The following is a 17490-nucleotide window of genomic DNA, read 5'->3' as shown; positions in this document are numbered from 1 at the left end:
CAGATCTACGTAAAGATACAGTGGAAAGATTAGTGTTCAAAGCAGCTGTGTGGTCCCCAAGCAACTGCCCCATCACCCTTCAGCACATGACGAACTACAGCAACCCGAACCCTCCTGGTGCCTAAATAACTGACGCAGATGAGAAAGCACACTGCATTTGAGTTTAACAAAACTTTTAAAAAGAAAAAGAAAGAAGTGTAGATGCAACCTGATGCTCAGAATAAAGTCCTCTTACTAGAATTGGCACAGAAGAGGCTAACAGCTGCAAAGCCAGTGTTCTACCTGACTCCTTAGAAGGATCACCTGTTTCACAATTTGCTCACAAGTTTCTTCAATTACGGTGAATGTGTAGCTAAATTTAATCTATTCGAGCAGCAACCTTTGCCCTGCTACTATTCTGAAGAGGATCTCAAAAATACAAAAACCGGGCAGTTGCCAAAGGGTTGGAACCCCGGAAGCCAAGGATTTCTAAGTCTTGCGGCGTCCTGGACCTCTTTACTAGGCCAGGAAGGCCTCTCCCAGTGGCCTTCCCCCTGCACCTGGGATAACCTGCCCTCCTAGACCCTCCCCAACACAGAAGCTAAACCCTAGGCTCCTTCTGGAGCAACCGCCCGCTCCAAACAGCAAACCCCTCCTTAGCCCGCCTCGCACAACCCCAAGGCCCAGGTTCCGCCCCCCAAAACTGCATCTCCGCGCCCACGGCCCCTCCCCCACACCATGCCTAACCCTAACCCCCACCCACCCGGCCGTCCGGCTCCCGACACGCCCGCTCCCCTGCCCCGTGCTCACGGGAGCAGTGACCCTCGTAGACCCAGCCGCTCGCTTCCTCCCTCCGCTCTCCAGCAACACTTTAACTCTTTCGCCGCCCCTGCCCGCCGTCACCTGCGCCACGGGCATGGGTCTCCCAACCCGCTGCGTTTCTCGGCCCGCGGGCTCCCGGAAGCGCTCGCTCCCGCAAAGCGTCCCGGTGCGTGCACGCTCCGGGCTCGGGCGGCGGAAGGGGCGGGGCTGCGTGGGGGCGGGGCCTGAGCTGCGTGGGGCGGGATCTGGAGGTGCCGGCGGCGGGGCGGGGCGGGACTCGCGGGAAACATCCTAGAGCGGTGTGAGCCCGCAGGTGTGAGATGCAGTTTGCAATCGGCACCTTGGTCTCACCTGGCTGAGAAGCTTCCGGAAGGCAAAGGCGACGCGCTAGTCTTCACCTGGCCGCGAGTTGAGGCTCCGGAGCCCATGAGTGAGTGAATGCAGTTTTATTAGCTAACGTTTGCATATCTCATACCCTGCTCCAGGCACTCGGCTGAGCACGTTCCATCCAGTACCACAGCTGTGTGCACTATTAGTTCCCATTTTGCGATTTCTCGAGTTTCACTGAGAAGAACGCGAACCAGAGCCTGTGCCCCTGCAACCCACCCGGGCGTAGCCTCCACTTCTCTCTGCCGTCCCTGGACCTCGCAGTGCGGAAAGACAGTACACACGTCGAAGAAATGCATTTTACGTCAAACTCGATATCCTTCCTCTTGTTCAGAATCTAGGCCCCTTTCTTCTTATTCACTAGGTTATTCAAACTTCTTCCACAGCTATTTCCCGGTTGTGCAGAGAGCATCCTCAGTTCTCTCCACTGGATGGAAATATGTCAGACAAGCTGGCGGCCACACTGGTGTTCCTCCCTGGCTGGAAAATAGTGGTTTCCAAATAAAGCCAATCGCTGTTCCCTTGCGGGCTTGGCCCCTGCCCCTAGTTCCTGTTATATTGTTGGGAGGGGTCTTGAATTAGAAACCACCAAGTAAAAGGGCAGGGGAACCTCATTCCGTATTATCATCCATAAATTCCCTGACCTTGTGTCTCTGACCACACCAGTGAACAGGAGTCAAAACAATGTAAGTTGTATAATTAAAAAAAAAAAAAAAAGTAATGATCTCAGAAGCTCTTGTAACTTGTACACATACAAACAAGAAAGATGTTTATTAAAAAAAAATATTTATTAATTTTTACACCTGCTGAGTAGCACAAGACTATTAACACTATAACTCACTGAATGTACAATAAGTGTTCACATTTAAATAACAGGATAGGGTCAACATTTTCAACCTGTGGGTCAGCTTCAGCATCTCATGAAGTGCTTTTTTAGCTCTACATATCTGAAGAGTTTTTTGAAAGGATAATTCCAAATCAAAAAACAATTCGAGAAAATCAAAACAATAGGTTTCTCCAGAATAACAGGAATTTTACATGATGAAATGTCTGTTTATGTGGGCACAAATCAAATAGTAAACATGTAAAATCTATATGTAACCTACTCCAAAATTTTCACACTGCACTGATCCAACTCTACAGTGCCAGTGTGTCTCAGGCGAGGCCACAGTATAAACATTGGCTACATACATTTTTCTCCAAATTGGGTCTTCAGATGGCTTGTAATCTGCCATCTCTTCAAATCCAACTCCTTTTGAAAAGCCATTACCTTAGAATAAATGTGCGGAATACCTGATCTTAAAGCAATGTTGTTTGGCTTGACTGCCACACCTGTGTCTCTGGTTGATAATATGCAAATTAGTTGTACAGTCTACTTATTCCACATAAGGACAGAAAAACAAAAGGAAAAAAAAAAAACTTAGATGGGAAAGAAACAGAGGTCCTTCCACAATATTTTGTCTCTTCTGTGTATTTTAAAACTTGAAATAACTGGCATAAAATGAACATTCCATTCAGTGATAGTTTTCCATTTTAATTGATAAGTTATTCCTGAGGGGAGGAAGGTACCTTGCTGGTTCAAATTAAAAAGGACCCAAGAGGGCCAAATTTAAGTTATAAAAAGTAAACTGGACCTTTGGGAAAGTCTACTATGCTTTACCTAGCAAGTCTCTCTAGACTGGACACTAGGATATCCATAATCATCACACCGTAGGACTTTGGGACTCAAAATCTCTATATTGTGACACAGAGTCAATATTTTCTATTGAAAACATCAGCATTACCTCTGCGTTACCAAAGATATAGAGTCCATTTTCATTTTCTACACAATTACCAAGTAACTCTCAAGATCTCTTAGTGCCTAAATTTTCAGGGATAACTAAAGGAATGAGGTCTCAATAATAAAGTGCAAAGTCTACGTATTAGTCAAGTTACTCCCATAGAATTGTTTACTTTTCAGAAAGGTATCTTTACCATAAAGAAGCTACTATACTTCTTAATTTATAGAACCACTTTTTACCCAGAAATGTAAATGAAATAAATTATTATTTAACATCATTTGAAACTGAAGGTAAGGTCTTTCTGTTCTGGAATCATAAATTCTACCATGCCATAATTATTCTAAAAATGTATTAGTATGTCACAAAAAGTTGTTAAAATACATACTGATTTCTGCAGTGTTTTATGTGCACAACTGGAATGTACAGTAAAAAGAAGGGAAATATCTTCCCCTGTTGAATTCATAGCTAATAAGACTCCCAAATGGGAACAATGATAAGAAAAACTATCATTGAGGCAGATTTTTCTCCCTCTCCCAACTGACAATGTAATATTAAGATTGGATTTCTTCCAGATCCCTTATAATTACTCTAACATATTATAAATGGTCCCCACATCTTTATTTTTCCCCTAGGTGTGAACTTGGTCATCTTACCAAAAGGTCCAGATGAGTTGCAATATAAAGTGTTAAGAAATAAGGAGGACCAGCTTCCATCCAACCCAAAAGAATGTTCATTTTAAGACAGCACTGGAAGTACTAAAATACATTGCATGCTGTGAGCGAGGGTTGCAGGTCCACCTGGTAAGAGCAAGGATTCACCCTTTACCAGTGAGTGGTAAAGGGTCCTGAAAGGCAGGACAAGGTCTCAGCACGTTTTACTCTCTATATAGTCATTTTAGTCATTTTTCTTGGTACTGTCATCTCCAATATCTGCTTCTTCATACAAGCACAACCAGGGAATGGGAGGCCAAGCTTTAACATGGGAGTTTAAATTCTGCTGACATCAAGCAACCTTTTCTTGCACAGGGAGTCCACAGTTGTGGAGTAATGAGACCTACTGGAATATGAGGTTCTGGCCTAATCCGCTGAGGGCCAGGGTCTGTGGAAAGCACTACCAAGAGCCCAACAACGGTTTTCCAAAAAAGGCAGGTTTTTAAAAGTCAGCAATAAGAAAACTTTAGGTGACACTTTTTCCCTCAGACCACCACTGGTGAAACCTTTGCTTCATCATTGCAATTTTCATATTCAGTGGGCTCCCTCTGTTGCATTACTGAGAACGCAAACTCACATGATGAAGCAGCTCTGACCTAACACACGCCCATAAAATGCCTCTTGGCCTTTGGTCCATGGCTTGGAATTAAGAAGCCCAGTGGCCATGGACTTGGCACATCCTTTATCCACCTTTGGTACAGACACAATACACCACTTAAGATTTCCACAAAGGAAAAGTAAGGCTTATCCATGTGTTAAAAAAAACCAACTCAAGAGCAAGGCAAAGTTTCTCCATCTTGAAACCTACTTTCCCCTGAAAGATCTCCATTCCGTGGCAGAAACTCCTAGGGTTTGAAGAGTCAATTTGGTAAAGATGACCTTGATAAAATAAGCCCCAGTGTTCTGTATGAACATCAAAACTGTCATTTCCAAACTCTTGAGTGAATGACAAATCTTAAAAAGGAGTTTTAAGTGTCAGAAGCTTCCAGACTTATGAATGAGAAAAGACATGATGTGACTCCTTGATTCTGGCTCAAGGATGGAATTTAAGGTTTGGTGATGTGCACTTCACTGCTCCCATTCCCGTTGGTGGTGGTTGTTATGATGTACTGGGTGGGTTGTTGGCTGGTGGTCTGGGGGTCCAAGTCACTGTGTGCAGTTGGCTGAACCTGGACTCCCCCAGAGAGAGCAGAAGCTTGCTTTTCCTCCAATTCTGATTGACTTTCTGATAGCACATAATGACCCTAGAGCACGAAGAAAAGGATCTTTAGAAATCTGAGGCCTAAAGTAGTGGGGAGAGTTATGGGGTGGTGGGGGGGGGGGGGGGGGAGAAGCTATATGTAAAGAAATGTTACAAGGGGACCCAAAATAGGCACCTACGTATGGGAGGTGCTTTACCTAAGTCCTCTGGAGAGAATGGCTCAGTCACAGAAGTAGACTACAAAGGTAGCTTAAGGGAACACCTTAGTCGTCCTACCAAATGATACAGTGAGGAACCTCAGGGACAGAAATTTGCATCATGATGGTAACCTACCTGGCAAAGGAAATGTGCTATGGTATTGTCCCTAAGAATTTAGAAATTCATAAAATAAGCTGACTATCTGTCAATTAATGTGTAAGATTAATTACAAAGCAGGATCAAAGAAGGGATCCTTAAATTCTCCTTAAAGAGGCAGAATGACGTCCCAAGGCAAGATCAATGGTTCCCAGACTTTAGAATTTCAAAGCACAGCAAAATTAAAGTAAGAATAAATGTTTGCAAATTTTATTTTGCCAGGTAAAATCATTTTTTAAATGCTACTGTCAAGTAAGAGACATTTTAACACTCAAAAGCATAGGAAGAACACAATCTTAGAATAAAGTCTAAGTGTTTTATGTGCATTGAATGCATTGAATAAATTTAACTTTATGAAAATATACACTGTCTTAATTTTTCTTCATTTTCCCTCTGATCATGAAAAAAACTCCTACCTCTGTCCCTACATTAATATTTTTAAAGAAAGAATGTGTCTGTCAGAAGGTGGATTGGTCAGCTACACAGACTGAGGGGGAAAGAAAGTCACAGAGGAAAACTCAGGCAGCATCCTTTCCAAAGCACTGTCCAGAGAGAAAGCCACAGCCAGATACCCATTTGATGTATCTAGAGCCATATGTTCTGAGTCCACGCTCATCAAAGCAACTCTCCGATTTGGATTTGGTTTCCCGTGTGGGTGTTTCTCTAGCAGGAGGGGACTGGTTCTGAACCAAGGGTCCATGGACACCTAGGCAGTTCAGAAGTGGGCTTCAGAGAATCTGTGGACAAAACTGTACATTAAGTTTGTTTGTATGTATACTGTGGCAGAGGGATGGAAACATCCTTGGCTATATAATAGGTTTCCCAAATGGGTTCCTGGCCAAAAAAAGGTAGAGTCAGTGAGTCCCACAAAGATCACGTGCTGAGAAATGGGTGAGCTCTCAGTGTGCTTTGGGAAAAAAATAAATCAGGTTTCTGATGCCACTAGACTACCCTGCTACTCTTTGAGGCCTCTTGGGAAATAGTCGGTCTTCCCCTGGGAACATCTCAATATCCCTAGTCACTTAAGAGTATTTTTCTTAATTTAAACTTACTCTGTCTTGCAGAGGCAGGCCAGAAGAAGGCCAGTGAAGATAAAAACAGAGGTAGCAGATACAATCAACAGTGACCAGCCTAACCTAAATACAGCAAAATAATTTATGGCAATGTTTTTCCACCTGGGGTGGGTGAATTGTTTAAAATAATTTAAAAGAGTTCCATAATAGATTCATTATATTATTCTCTCCCAACCCAGTTGAGGACCAATAGTCATGAAGACTTATATACTTTCTAAGAAGCATATAAAAAGATGATCAATTATCTACATGTATATACATGTATATGGATCTAGGAGGTTTATTGTAGTTATTAATTGAATAGATCTTTATTGAGCACTAACTATAGCCCAGCCTCCTGTGCAAGGCACTGAGGATAAAGAGATAAAGACCAAGACCCAGGTTTTAAGGAATTAATTGCCTACTGGGAAAAGATAGTAAACCAATAATTAAAATAAACTGTGCTACCCCTATGTTCATAGCAGCACTATTCACAATAGCCAAGACATGGAAACAACCAAAATGTCCATAGACAGATGAATGGATAAAGAAGATGTGGTACATATATACAATGGAATACTACTCAGCCATAAAAAAAGAACGAAATAATGCCATTTGCAGCAACATGGATGCAACTAGAGGTTATCATACTAAGTGAAATAAGGCAGAAAGAGAAAGGCAAATAGCATATGATATCACTTATATGTGGAATCTAAAATATGGCACAAATGAACCTATCTACAAAACAGAAACAGTCACAGACATAGAGAACAGACATGTGGTTACCAAGTGGGGGAGGCCAGGGTGGGGAGAGACAGATTGGGAGTTTGGGGTTAGCAGATGCAAACTATTACATTTAGAATGGATAAACAAGGTCCTTCTGTATAGCCCAGGGAACTATATCTAATCTCCTGGGATAAACCATAATGGAAAAGAATATTTTAAAAAATACAAAAAATTTTCATATAAAAAAATAATGTATATATGTGTAAAACTGAGTCACTTTGCTATACAACAGAGATTGACACAACATTGTATATCAACTACACTTCAAAAAAAAGTAAAAAAGAAATAAAATAAACTGTGCTAGACTATATCACCACAAGATATTACAGAAATACAGAGGAGGTGCTTCTAATTCAGATATGAAGAGTTTGGGAGGAGAAGATGGGGCAGGGCGAGAGTGGTGCAGCTTGGGGAACAGGAAAACCCTCCAAGCAGCACAGCTTACCGGAGTCACCGCCTTCACTTGGCCAGTGGTGACAGGAGTTGCCACACCACTGTCTGTAATCACAAACTGACCAGGAGGAAGCGTCATCATTTGAATCTCCGATGCTGAAAAACAGGAAAGAGCCACAGTTCATTGGTCTCAAATTGTAATACAAGCTGTAGAAACAAATACCTAACCAGTGACCACATTTCCCCCTGAGGCATCTTCCATGAATCTGCCCGCTCTGAGAGTCTTATGTTGATGTGATTTCTTGATACAGCGAAAGCACCTTGGATGAAGAAATGATCATATGAGGTTAGCTGAGAATTACTAAATATCGGAAACAATCAGCGCATCTCCCTCAAGTATGGCTTCTGAACATCCACAAAGACAAATATTCAAAAGTTTTAAAACCTTGAGATGAGTTACAAAGACTCACCTCTTAGCTCAATGTTTCTATCTTTTACAGTCACATTTGATAACTGGCACAATGTGTCCACTATGGCCTAGCAATTACAACTTAGTCTAACATGCATTTTACTTCACTACCATGTCATTCAAGCTAATTAAAAACAGAGGTCACCCGAGCACCAGCTGATAGTCTCTAAATCACATCCTCAACTCAGAGGAACCAGGGCTTCTTGGGAAAATGGCTGATTCCAAACCTGGGTCAGAAAATGTACAAGATGAACAGAGAATATGGTGTCATACCAGCATGTAAGACACTATAAAAACTACAGGGTCAGGTGGAAAAGATACAGGGGCCAATTTGAAGATGTTTCCACAAGGCAAAGATGGGATAATCTGAGTGTCAACAAGGACAGTGACTGCAATGGTTTGGAACACATCGAGTGTGCTGAAATTCACAAGTACCCAGCGATCCTAAGACACGCATGTGCCCGGCATCAGCCACCTTGGATGCCACTAGGAAACAACCCAGTGTTTTGAAAACTGATAAAGGAGATGAGCTGAGTATTTAAAGCATCTATCTTGCCATTCCTGTACAAATTGTGCCTCAGAGTAACCTGATAGTTAAGGCAAAATTGTGTTCGTTATGGAAGTTTTCTAGCAATAAATGCATAAGGAATGATAGAATCTCAATATAACAAATTTCAATCCCTAATGAAATAGTGGAGTAAAGGAAAAAGACAGACAAACATTATGTGCTTCCTGATGAAAGTGCACACCAACAGCTATGGAGGGTTTGGGGGAAAAAAACTGAACCTGAATCTGATCAAGCCTCCAGATTTAATTGCCTGTCTATAGGAAATAAAAGGGACAGAGGAAAGCATCTTTTTTTTTTGGACACGCCAGGTGGCTTGCGGGGATCTTAGTTCCCCAACCAGGGATCGAACTCGTGCCCCCTGCAGTGGAAGCATGGAGTCTTAACCACTGGACCACCAGGGAAGTCCAAGGAAAGCATCTTAAATGACAATACGGGGACATCAACAGCAAAATCCAGAAGGTGGGGAACTCTACAAGACAAATGACCCAGTTTCTTCAAGAAATTAAGTGCAACTTAGAGAAAAAGAGAACACGTACATTAATAGAAACTCAAAAGATATATTTGATTGCAATGTATGGCCCTCATTTGGAACCCGATTTGAAAAACCAACTATTAAAAAGACATTTAGGGCTTCCTAGGTGGCGCAGTGGTTAAGAATCCGCCTGACAATGCAGAGGTCACGGGTTCGATCCCAGCTCCAGGAAGATCCCACATGCCACAGAGCAACTAAGCCCATGTGCCAAAAAAACAAAAAAGACATTTATAAGACAATCACAGAAATATGAATACTGGATATTTGATGGTATTAAAGAATCACTAATTTATTTTTAGGTGTGATAGCGACACTAGAGTTGCAGGGTTTTTTTTTTTAATACCTTGGGTTTTAGAGATATATACTAAAATATTCATGGATGAAATGATATGGATTACTTACAGTTGGAAGACTGGGCGAGGATGACAGTGGGTACCTATCAGATGAGACTGGCCATGAGCTGATAACTGCTTAGGCTGGGTAGTGGGTACAGGGGTGTTCATTATACTGTTGTGTGTGTGTGTGTGTGTGTGTGTGTGTGTGTGTGTGTGTTTGGCCACGCTGAGTGGCTTATGGGATCTTAGTTCCCCGACCAGGGCTCAAACCCACAACCTCAGCAGTGAAAGTGCAGAATCCTAACCACTGGACCACCAAGGAATTATTCCCTATTTTTTTATATTTTAAACTTTTTTCCTAATAAAAAGTTTCAGATCACTTCATCAAGTTAGAGTGCTAGTTCTTACTATTATTACCATAGCTGTCGGCCTCATTCCATATTCCTCTCGCAGGAGTTAAACTGAGTATAAATGTCTGTCTATTTGCCAGGATTCTACTGGGATTTATCATAAGAAGGAGTCCTTCCTGGACAAAAACTAGACTCGGCTCTCGTGACCACCAATATTTAGGAGAATAGATGGTAAAGATAGCTAAATGGTAGCGTTTGCGCCTGTCTCCACACCAAATCTGCATAAGACAGCCAAAGATCAACCACAGCAGAGACGGACCCAAAAAAAGACATCAGCGGTAGAAGAGAGATCAGCACAGCACCTATTCCTCCCAGGTCCTGCTATGGGGCTCTCACTCGTCCTATTCCTGTTCCTTCCACATCTTCAAGGATACAGCTCTCAGACTCTTCGGCTCATACCCAAGGCTGCTGTCCCCACCAAGATTTTTACCTGTTCTGACCTTTGGCAGCCAGTTCAAACTGCTTCTGGTAGCACCAGCCTCAGGGTTTGAAATCAGCTACTCGTGTATCTATCAGTATCTCCACAAGATAACGGTCTCTCTGAGCCCAGGACTATTCTTGTTAGGAGGAGCAGCACAGTTGGCTGGTTTACAGTGTAAACTCTGGAGCCAGACTGCCTGGGTTCCAGTCCTCCCAGGCCTCTGTTTAGTAGCTATGTTCCTTGGATGAGTTACTCTGTGTCTAAATTGCCTTATCTGTAAAATGCAAGTAACTGTACTTATCTAGGAGGTTGTTATGAATACGGGATGTGATATAGATGCAGTTTAGTATCATTCCTGGCACACGGTAAGAGCTTAATGAAAGCTGGCTAACATTACTATTGTGTAGTGTTACTTACATGAAGGTCAGTATTAATCTTTTGTACAGGCAGGGTCTAGCACAGTGATTGATATATACACATCCCATAAATATTGGTGGAAGAGATGAATCGTAACTTCATATCCTAAATCCACCTACTCTGCTACTTAAACCACCTGCCTACACCTCCTCCAGCAATATTCCTGAAGTCTCGGGAAAATGTCATTTTGGGGTGGCCCCGAGATCAGACACTGCCTTGAACTGTATCGTGAAACTCACTGAAGTACAAGCTCTACAGAGTGTAGAAAATGGCCAGTGATCCTTTAATCCAGAAAATCGATGATAAAACGGATGAAATTCCACCCTGTGGCTGCAGGTTCCCCACCCACGCCCTAGAGTGCCACCCTCACTCACAGTAGCCGCGGAAGGAATTCCAGGCGTTGGGGAGGTATGTGTGCTGGACCGTGGTGCTCTGGGGCTGCTGCTGGAGGGCCTGGCCCTGTGAGGAGCTGCCTGTGACCTGCGAGGGGCTGAGCCCCTGCTGAGACTGCTGGGGGGAGGGGCTCAGCGGCTGCCCCGTCACCTGGAGAGAAAGAGATCAGGATGTGTAAACTGTCCACTAGTCACTGAAGAAAATAAATCATGATCAGGGGAACTGTGACACTGAAAGTAGCACTGCTAAAATAGTAATATTTTAAATAAGAACAGAATTAATGAAAAGCAATCATAACTATGAAGTCCTAATTAGTTTCCAAAGAATTATCTACAAGGGTATCCAAAAACTTAATTTCTGTAAGCTTCTTAGAAAAGTAAATGAATGAAAGTAGAATTATCTTCATTACATTAAAAAAAAAAAGAAAACTGAGAAGCTGAATAACGCCATAACTTGCCTGCATCACTTCTGTAACAAACTGAAGTAGAACCCGGAAATCACAATCACCACTGATGTGTGCTGGATACTCCCCCCTTAGTGGAGATAAACATGGGGACACATCCCATTTACAGGATAAGGTCCCCGCCCCACTGTCTGCCATTCAAGCCCTCCCACACTGCAGCTCCAAACTGCCTTCCCAGCCTTGTTTCCAAACACAGTCTCCTGTCACTAACCTGAACAGTCTTTATAAATACACCACAATTTCCCACCTCTGTGTCTTTACTCACAATGAGAGCATATTCAGATCATAATGCCTCCCCTAGCTACCATGTCAAAATCATACCCCTCCTTCAAGACTTAATCCAAACACTAATTCTACAAAATTTTCCTGGCTTCCCTGCTAAACACCATCTTCCCTCACCTGAACTCCATAACCTAATGACACATCCGCATGCTCCTCAGACCTGGGCAAGAAGGACCCCTGCAGGGATCTTGGCTGGCCCTTCTCACGTAAGGCCTCATGGACCTTGGAAATGGCCCTGCACCCACTTCTGGGACACACACAAGTCTCTTCCCTGGGCTTGGCCTCCTGCAGGGGTCCTGTCTCCTGGATGTGGGCTCCTCTAACAGGTATTCAGGCGCCTGGGACTAAAGGGGTGGCCGTGGGTCGCCATTTGCAGGGGTGTGGATGGAGCTGAGACACAGGGGTTGGGGTGTCCACATGGTACACAGGCCCTGTGGGTGCAGGATAGAGCCTGGGTGAGGAGAAAGGGAGAGCAGGCTTGGGGAGGGCTGTCCCTGGGCCACCGCATCCTGACAAGGAACTCTGAGGAGTCCATCCTGGCCCTCCAGCCTCGGTTCCTGTGAGAAACTCAGAAATGTGAAGCTAGTGGGTGTGGGAAACTCACGGCCCCCTGTGGACAGAGGCTGCCTGTCCTGGGCTTAGAGAAGTCACCAGAAACCTTACACTAGGGGGGGACAGGCAATCAGACAGCAAACAGCAGAATCCCCCCCCCTCCCACCCAATAAACAGGAAGGCAGAGAAAGTGCATGTTTATCCTATGGATTCCACAGCAACCGGAGCCAGCAAAAGAGGGAGACATCCTTTCTCCTACTACTTCCCACCACTACCGGGCCACTGCCAGTGCCAGCCAAGTGTTTGGCAGAAAAATGCATTTAATTTTGAATTGGCACTATCCATGTTATTTAGTATCCATTGTTACTTTATGTATATTTTTTCAATTTTATCATTATGAAAGTACCTATGTCAAGCAGGAAGATAGAACACATTTAATGAATGGTTTGTGAGCTTGACTGAAACGTTTAACTACACAGGATGAGGGCATGCAGGCCTTCATTTGTGCTCTGGAACCTGTGGGTCTACAGGCATCCTTTATGGCTCATTTCATGCCCTGTTTGCTTGTATATACATGTTATATCCCTACTAGACTCTAAGCTCCTTGAGGGCAAGACCTAGAAAAGTTTCCTGCAAAGAGTAAGTATTTAATAAACATTTTTTTAAATGGACGTAGCTCTGCTATCTCAATGATAAGTCTCTATCACACAAACACAGTAACACTCCACAAAGTCACTGTTCAAAATCACAGAAACAACCTAGCAATTGCCAACTGACATATAGCCATTTAGAACAGGAAGCAAAGGCCCCTATTGTCCCTAGGAGATCAGAGCTCAGGGCTCCAACCAGACAGGGGAAGCTAAGTGCTGCATGGAAGTGTGCCCCTCAGAAAAATTGGAGGCAAAGGTAACACTCTATAAGGGCCCCTGGAATAATGATATCATTTCCACAGTCAAGGAGACCAGGTCTGGAGATAATGTCTCTTTGCTCTTAGTATGTCTTCAGGGTCCTTGAGGCCACATTAACCTGGGACTAGTCCCTGGAGCAGTGGCAGCAGCGTACCTGGGAGGCGGGTGCGGCCGGGGCAGGGGGCTCCGTGACCTGGATGTGTTGCACCTGAATGGCATGCTGTGTGTAGGTCTGAGGGTCGTGGAGCTGGGCGACGTCCACCGTGGACTGCTGGGACTGGTGAGGGGAAGTGGCCTGCAGGGGGAGAAACCCAGGCCCACGCTGATTAAGGTTAAGGGAAAGCCTTCCAGAGAAAAGGTGCAGTTAAAACAACATCCCAGCAGCAGAGCAGACGGGACTTTAGAGCCAGGGCTCACTCCTAGAGAGCCCACACCAAAGCCAAGCTGGCAAACATCAGAGGAAAAGATAGTTTTAAAAATCATGTTTATTAACCGTAAGACAGTAACACAATTTCATTCTGGAAGAGAAGATGAGGGAATATAGCTCCTAATAAGAAGCTGAATGAGAAGCTCTCACGAATCAGAACTCTTTTTCCCTTAAGTTTCAATTAATTTTAATGGCCTACCCTCTAGCAGTTAAAAGGATCAAAGAGGAGAATTTGCTTTTAGCTTGTCACCCTTAACCACTAGAACAGTGGTTCCTAATCTCTATGTACCACACACACCTTTGAAAATCTGGCCAGAGTACAGATCCTTTTTCTAAAGTAATGTACACATATGTCATAATTTACAGACAACTTCAGGGATTCATGGATTCCTCCAAACCCTAAAATTAAGAACCTTCCTATTAAAAAAAAAAGGTAAAGAATAGTCAATGATAATGGCAACCTCCACTTTCCTGCTTTCATATTAGTTTTAAATTTCCAGAGTCCAATTTATTTCAAAGCAAAACATTTGTTGGTGTATATCTTGAGTACATTTCCTCAGCATAATTAAATGAAACAATAGTTCTGGGAGGACTTTTTTCTTTTAGCTCCTGAATCAGTAAGAATGAGCTACTAATTACCTTGTAGAAGAAACAGTTACACCTCGCTACTAATAAGGTACTGACTGATATTGAAAATTCACAATCATTCCTTACAACCTCCTACTGATGGACATCATTCGATGCCCAGTTAGGGGCTGATCAAACAGGCTCCTCACTAAGTAGTCAACCTGGGTGCCCAGGGTAAGGGTTCAGAAGAGGCTCAGTGCTGTCCTGCAGTAGGATAATGGTATACACCAGGGCCGAAAATCTCTGGATACTATTGACAGAAATCTCTTACACTGCTGAGTCCAGAACCCTTGACACCCAGGGCTTTACAAATGCCTCAGACTCTAAGCTGACATGCACAGAATGTAGGGTCCAGTCCCAGCTCTGAGAATTAGGTGCTTTAGTGAACCCCAGCTGCCGTATTGGCTGCTGGCAACACGACATTCATGCAGGTAAAGAGAAATAAACGTAGGACAGTACCGGAGCCACCTGCACCACTTGAAGCTGTATGTGCTGAGGCTGCTGCAGACCAGACGTAGACTGTGACACAGGAATGTACTGGATTCTTGGGTAGTCCCCTTGTGGTGTTCGGTAATCCGTTGTTAAGGTCTGGGACAGCTCTGTCATGGCCTGGGTTAGTAGGTCTGTTGTCTACAAAAATCACAAAAAGTACATCAGCTGATAACACTGCTGCATGTAGCTATTTCAGTGTTCTGAAATCCTACAAAAATTTGGTTTGTCTCACTGGTGGATCATGGGACCACAAATAAGCCCTGAGCTCAGAAAGCAAAAATTCCAAAGTTAAGAAGGTGCTGGAAGATTGACTCAAACTGTCTGTCTGTGTCAAGCCTGGGGAGTTACCCCAGAGGTTCCGACAATCTTGCAGTGAATAAGCAGCACTGAGAATTTCCTGCCACTTCTTTTACAGAGAGCCTTGGAAAGCACCGACTAGGAGACCCAACTGTAAGCAGCATGCCTTGTGTAGAACACTGGAGGGTGGTGGGCTACATTTGCAGCCAATTAAATTCCAAGATAGACATGGCCTTGGCACTGAAGCTGTGATGGGCAGCGAAAGACAGGAGTCGCTCTCACAGGTCACACACTTACCACCACAGTCTCTCCGGTGGCACTGTCTGTAGTTAAAACAGCTGGAGCCGCACTGATCACGGCTGTCGTCAGAGGTGTGTGTATAGTGTTGGGGAGCTGGGCGTACTCTGGATGCTTTTTTCGAATGTGTTGTACCATCTTGGTCTGAAAAGTTATGGCAAAAACCAAGAAGAATTACTAGAATTGGTTATTTTTAATCTTTCTCAAATGCAAGCCCTCCCATGGCTCTTGAAGTCTTTCATGTTATGTTTTTTTGTTTTTTTTCAAAAGAGCAACACTGACTGTGCCTGCCCTTCCTGAAGTGGGACAATGATATGAAAGAAAAAAAGAACAGGCTGAAAAGAAAGTAAAGACTCATGTGACCCCACGCCATCAGGCGAGGTCAGAATACCTCACAGCATCCCCTGATTCCACCAACACCTGCAGCAATCGATGACAAGCTCCCCCAGCAAAAATGACCCCCCTTTCAAGAACCATCATTTAAGTTCTTATATAGTGCAGGTGTAAGCCTGAGCTCATAAACCATGAGCAGAGAATATTCAAACCAGAGACCCTCCTTGGGCCAAGGGAAAAGGAAACCACTTGAGCGCTCAGACGGTGCTAATTCCAGGGTAAGTCTACCGTATTCTCTTCCCATTCTGTGCTATGGTCCCTGTTCTCAGGAAATAGCTCCTTTCGCCCCCTATCAGTTGAGGGAAGTCATCACAGCATTCGAATGCGTACCATCTTCTCTTAAGCAATGTTCCCTTAACCACAACCTTGGTTCCGAGGTGGTCCGGAGCCTTCCCCGTACCTTGCTGCTATACTGTTTGGAGCAGTGAGGGCAGCACACGGGCGGGGTAGCTATGGTGCCTGTGAGCTGGGTGTGGGTGCTCAGCATGGGGTCTGGTTCTCCAGGGCCAGCAGGACGAAGTTTCCGAATGCTTGGTGGGAGCTCGGCCCCAGGATGATTCTTCAGAATGTGGGCTTTTCGCTTGCTGGCACTTTTATAAACCTGCAAATTCAAAAGCTTGGCCATGAAAGCAGTATATGGTTCCACTTTCTTGCTTAAAGCAAACTATCTAACAATTTCATTATAAGGAAATGAGAAAAAGTATTCATGTAGCCCAAAATAAAATATATTAACAGACATACTGAAGAGTAACGAGCACATAAATTAGAATAACGTAAGAGCATAATATAGATATGTGAGGCATCTTCTTTGAATTTATACATCTAAGACATGAATAGTAAAAATAACTTTGCCTTTACCCTAAAGTTTAAGAGGTGAATATATAGTCATAGAAACAATTGCTTCTAAGGCCAGTTCCCCCTTTAGCCTTTCTGTGAAAGCTCTCATTTGATGTATGTAGTTGAAAACTAGATGCCAAAGAATCTTTCAAAATGGCAACTAGAACCTGTAGTGGTGAATCTGGGCTTAAAAAAATATTTCTTACTTTTAAGTTGACACTACTTACACACAGCTTATAACTTATACAGCTGATATTGTATAAGGAAACAATATTACAAAGAAACAATAAATGTATATTCTATTCCTGTCTTTTTTGTAACTACACAAAAATCAAGAATGGAATAGTACAGAGTATTCCACTACAGAACTTTTTCACATCCTACTCGATCTTCTAGAAATCCAAAACCTACTCCATATTTTCCAAGTAGGATGATAAACACTCTCATTTTAGAGCTTAGGAATTTAAAATGAATTCATATACGAAGCTCTTGGTAATAAGCCTCTTCTTTAACAGCAAAAGTCACAGAGAGAACGAACAAGAAAAACAAGGTCGACTAATTCTTAAGAAAAAAATGTTGGCTTAAAATGAGGCTGCACTTCCAGCCCTTTCTTGTCTGAATGGAAAACTACTGAGAGACAGCGAACCATCTGTTAAGAGAAGCTGTGAGATCCCAGTGTATATTTATACACGCAGACCAAGTGGCCCTGAGCAGGGCTCCCACAGAGGTATCCTCCAGTGGACAGTTTCCTTTTACCTTATCACAATACTGACAAAAGTAGTCACGGTTGGGCTTTATGATGGGTAGGGTTAACTCTGGCACCTCTTCTATCTTCATGTCTGGGTGCCTCTTTGATAAGTGATTTACCTAAAAGGAAAAAAAGCAAATGAGACCCCCTTAAAGCA

The 17490-nt window shown here is 43.4% G+C and overlaps 2 protein-coding genes across 11 annotated transcripts in view; both read right to left on the bottom strand.

Annotated features, from left to right (window-relative positions):
* The window catches only part of NFRKB (nuclear factor related to kappaB binding protein), a 35236-nt gene extending 34246 nt beyond the window's left edge, over window positions 1–990 (bottom strand). For 3 of the 9 annotated variants that reach the window (XM_057695401.1, XM_057695393.1, XM_057695400.1), the window contains exon 1: window positions 790–942. The gene's annotated coding sequence lies outside the window, so the exon portion shown is untranslated. The other 6 variants (XM_057695395.1, XM_057695397.1, XM_057695396.1 and 3 more) reach the window with 5 other exon arrangements.
* A 1004-nt stretch (window positions 991–1994) lies between these two features.
* PRDM10 (PR/SET domain 10) overlaps window positions 1995–17490 on the bottom strand; it is an 89488-nt gene continuing 73992 nt past the window's right edge. For both annotated transcript variants that reach the window (XM_057748826.1, XM_057748827.1), the window contains exons 15-22: window positions 17342–17452; window positions 16149–16349; window positions 15356–15499; window positions 14729–14899; window positions 13370–13510; window positions 10992–11160; window positions 7518–7621; window positions 1995–4923 (exon numbers count right to left, since the gene is read on the bottom strand). In XM_057748826.1, the coding sequence (XP_057604809.1) occupies window positions 4726–4923; window positions 7518–7621; window positions 10992–11160; window positions 13370–13510; window positions 14729–14899; window positions 15356–15499; window positions 16149–16349; window positions 17342–17452 (1239 nt within the window). In that variant the 3' untranslated portion in view covers window positions 1995–4725. The remainder of the gene's footprint in view (window positions 4924–7517; window positions 7622–10991; window positions 11161–13369; window positions 13511–14728; window positions 14900–15355; window positions 15500–16148; window positions 16350–17341; window positions 17453–17490) is intronic.

Source organism: Hippopotamus amphibius, chromosome 9, assembly GCF_030028045.1.
Source record: "Hippopotamus amphibius kiboko isolate mHipAmp2 chromosome 9, mHipAmp2.hap2, whole genome shotgun sequence".
NCBI classification, from domain to species: domain Eukaryota; kingdom Metazoa; phylum Chordata; class Mammalia; order Artiodactyla; family Hippopotamidae; genus Hippopotamus; species Hippopotamus amphibius.
The sequence above is the reverse complement of the archived record's forward strand: the minus strand, read 5'-3'. Positions and strand labels throughout refer to the sequence as shown.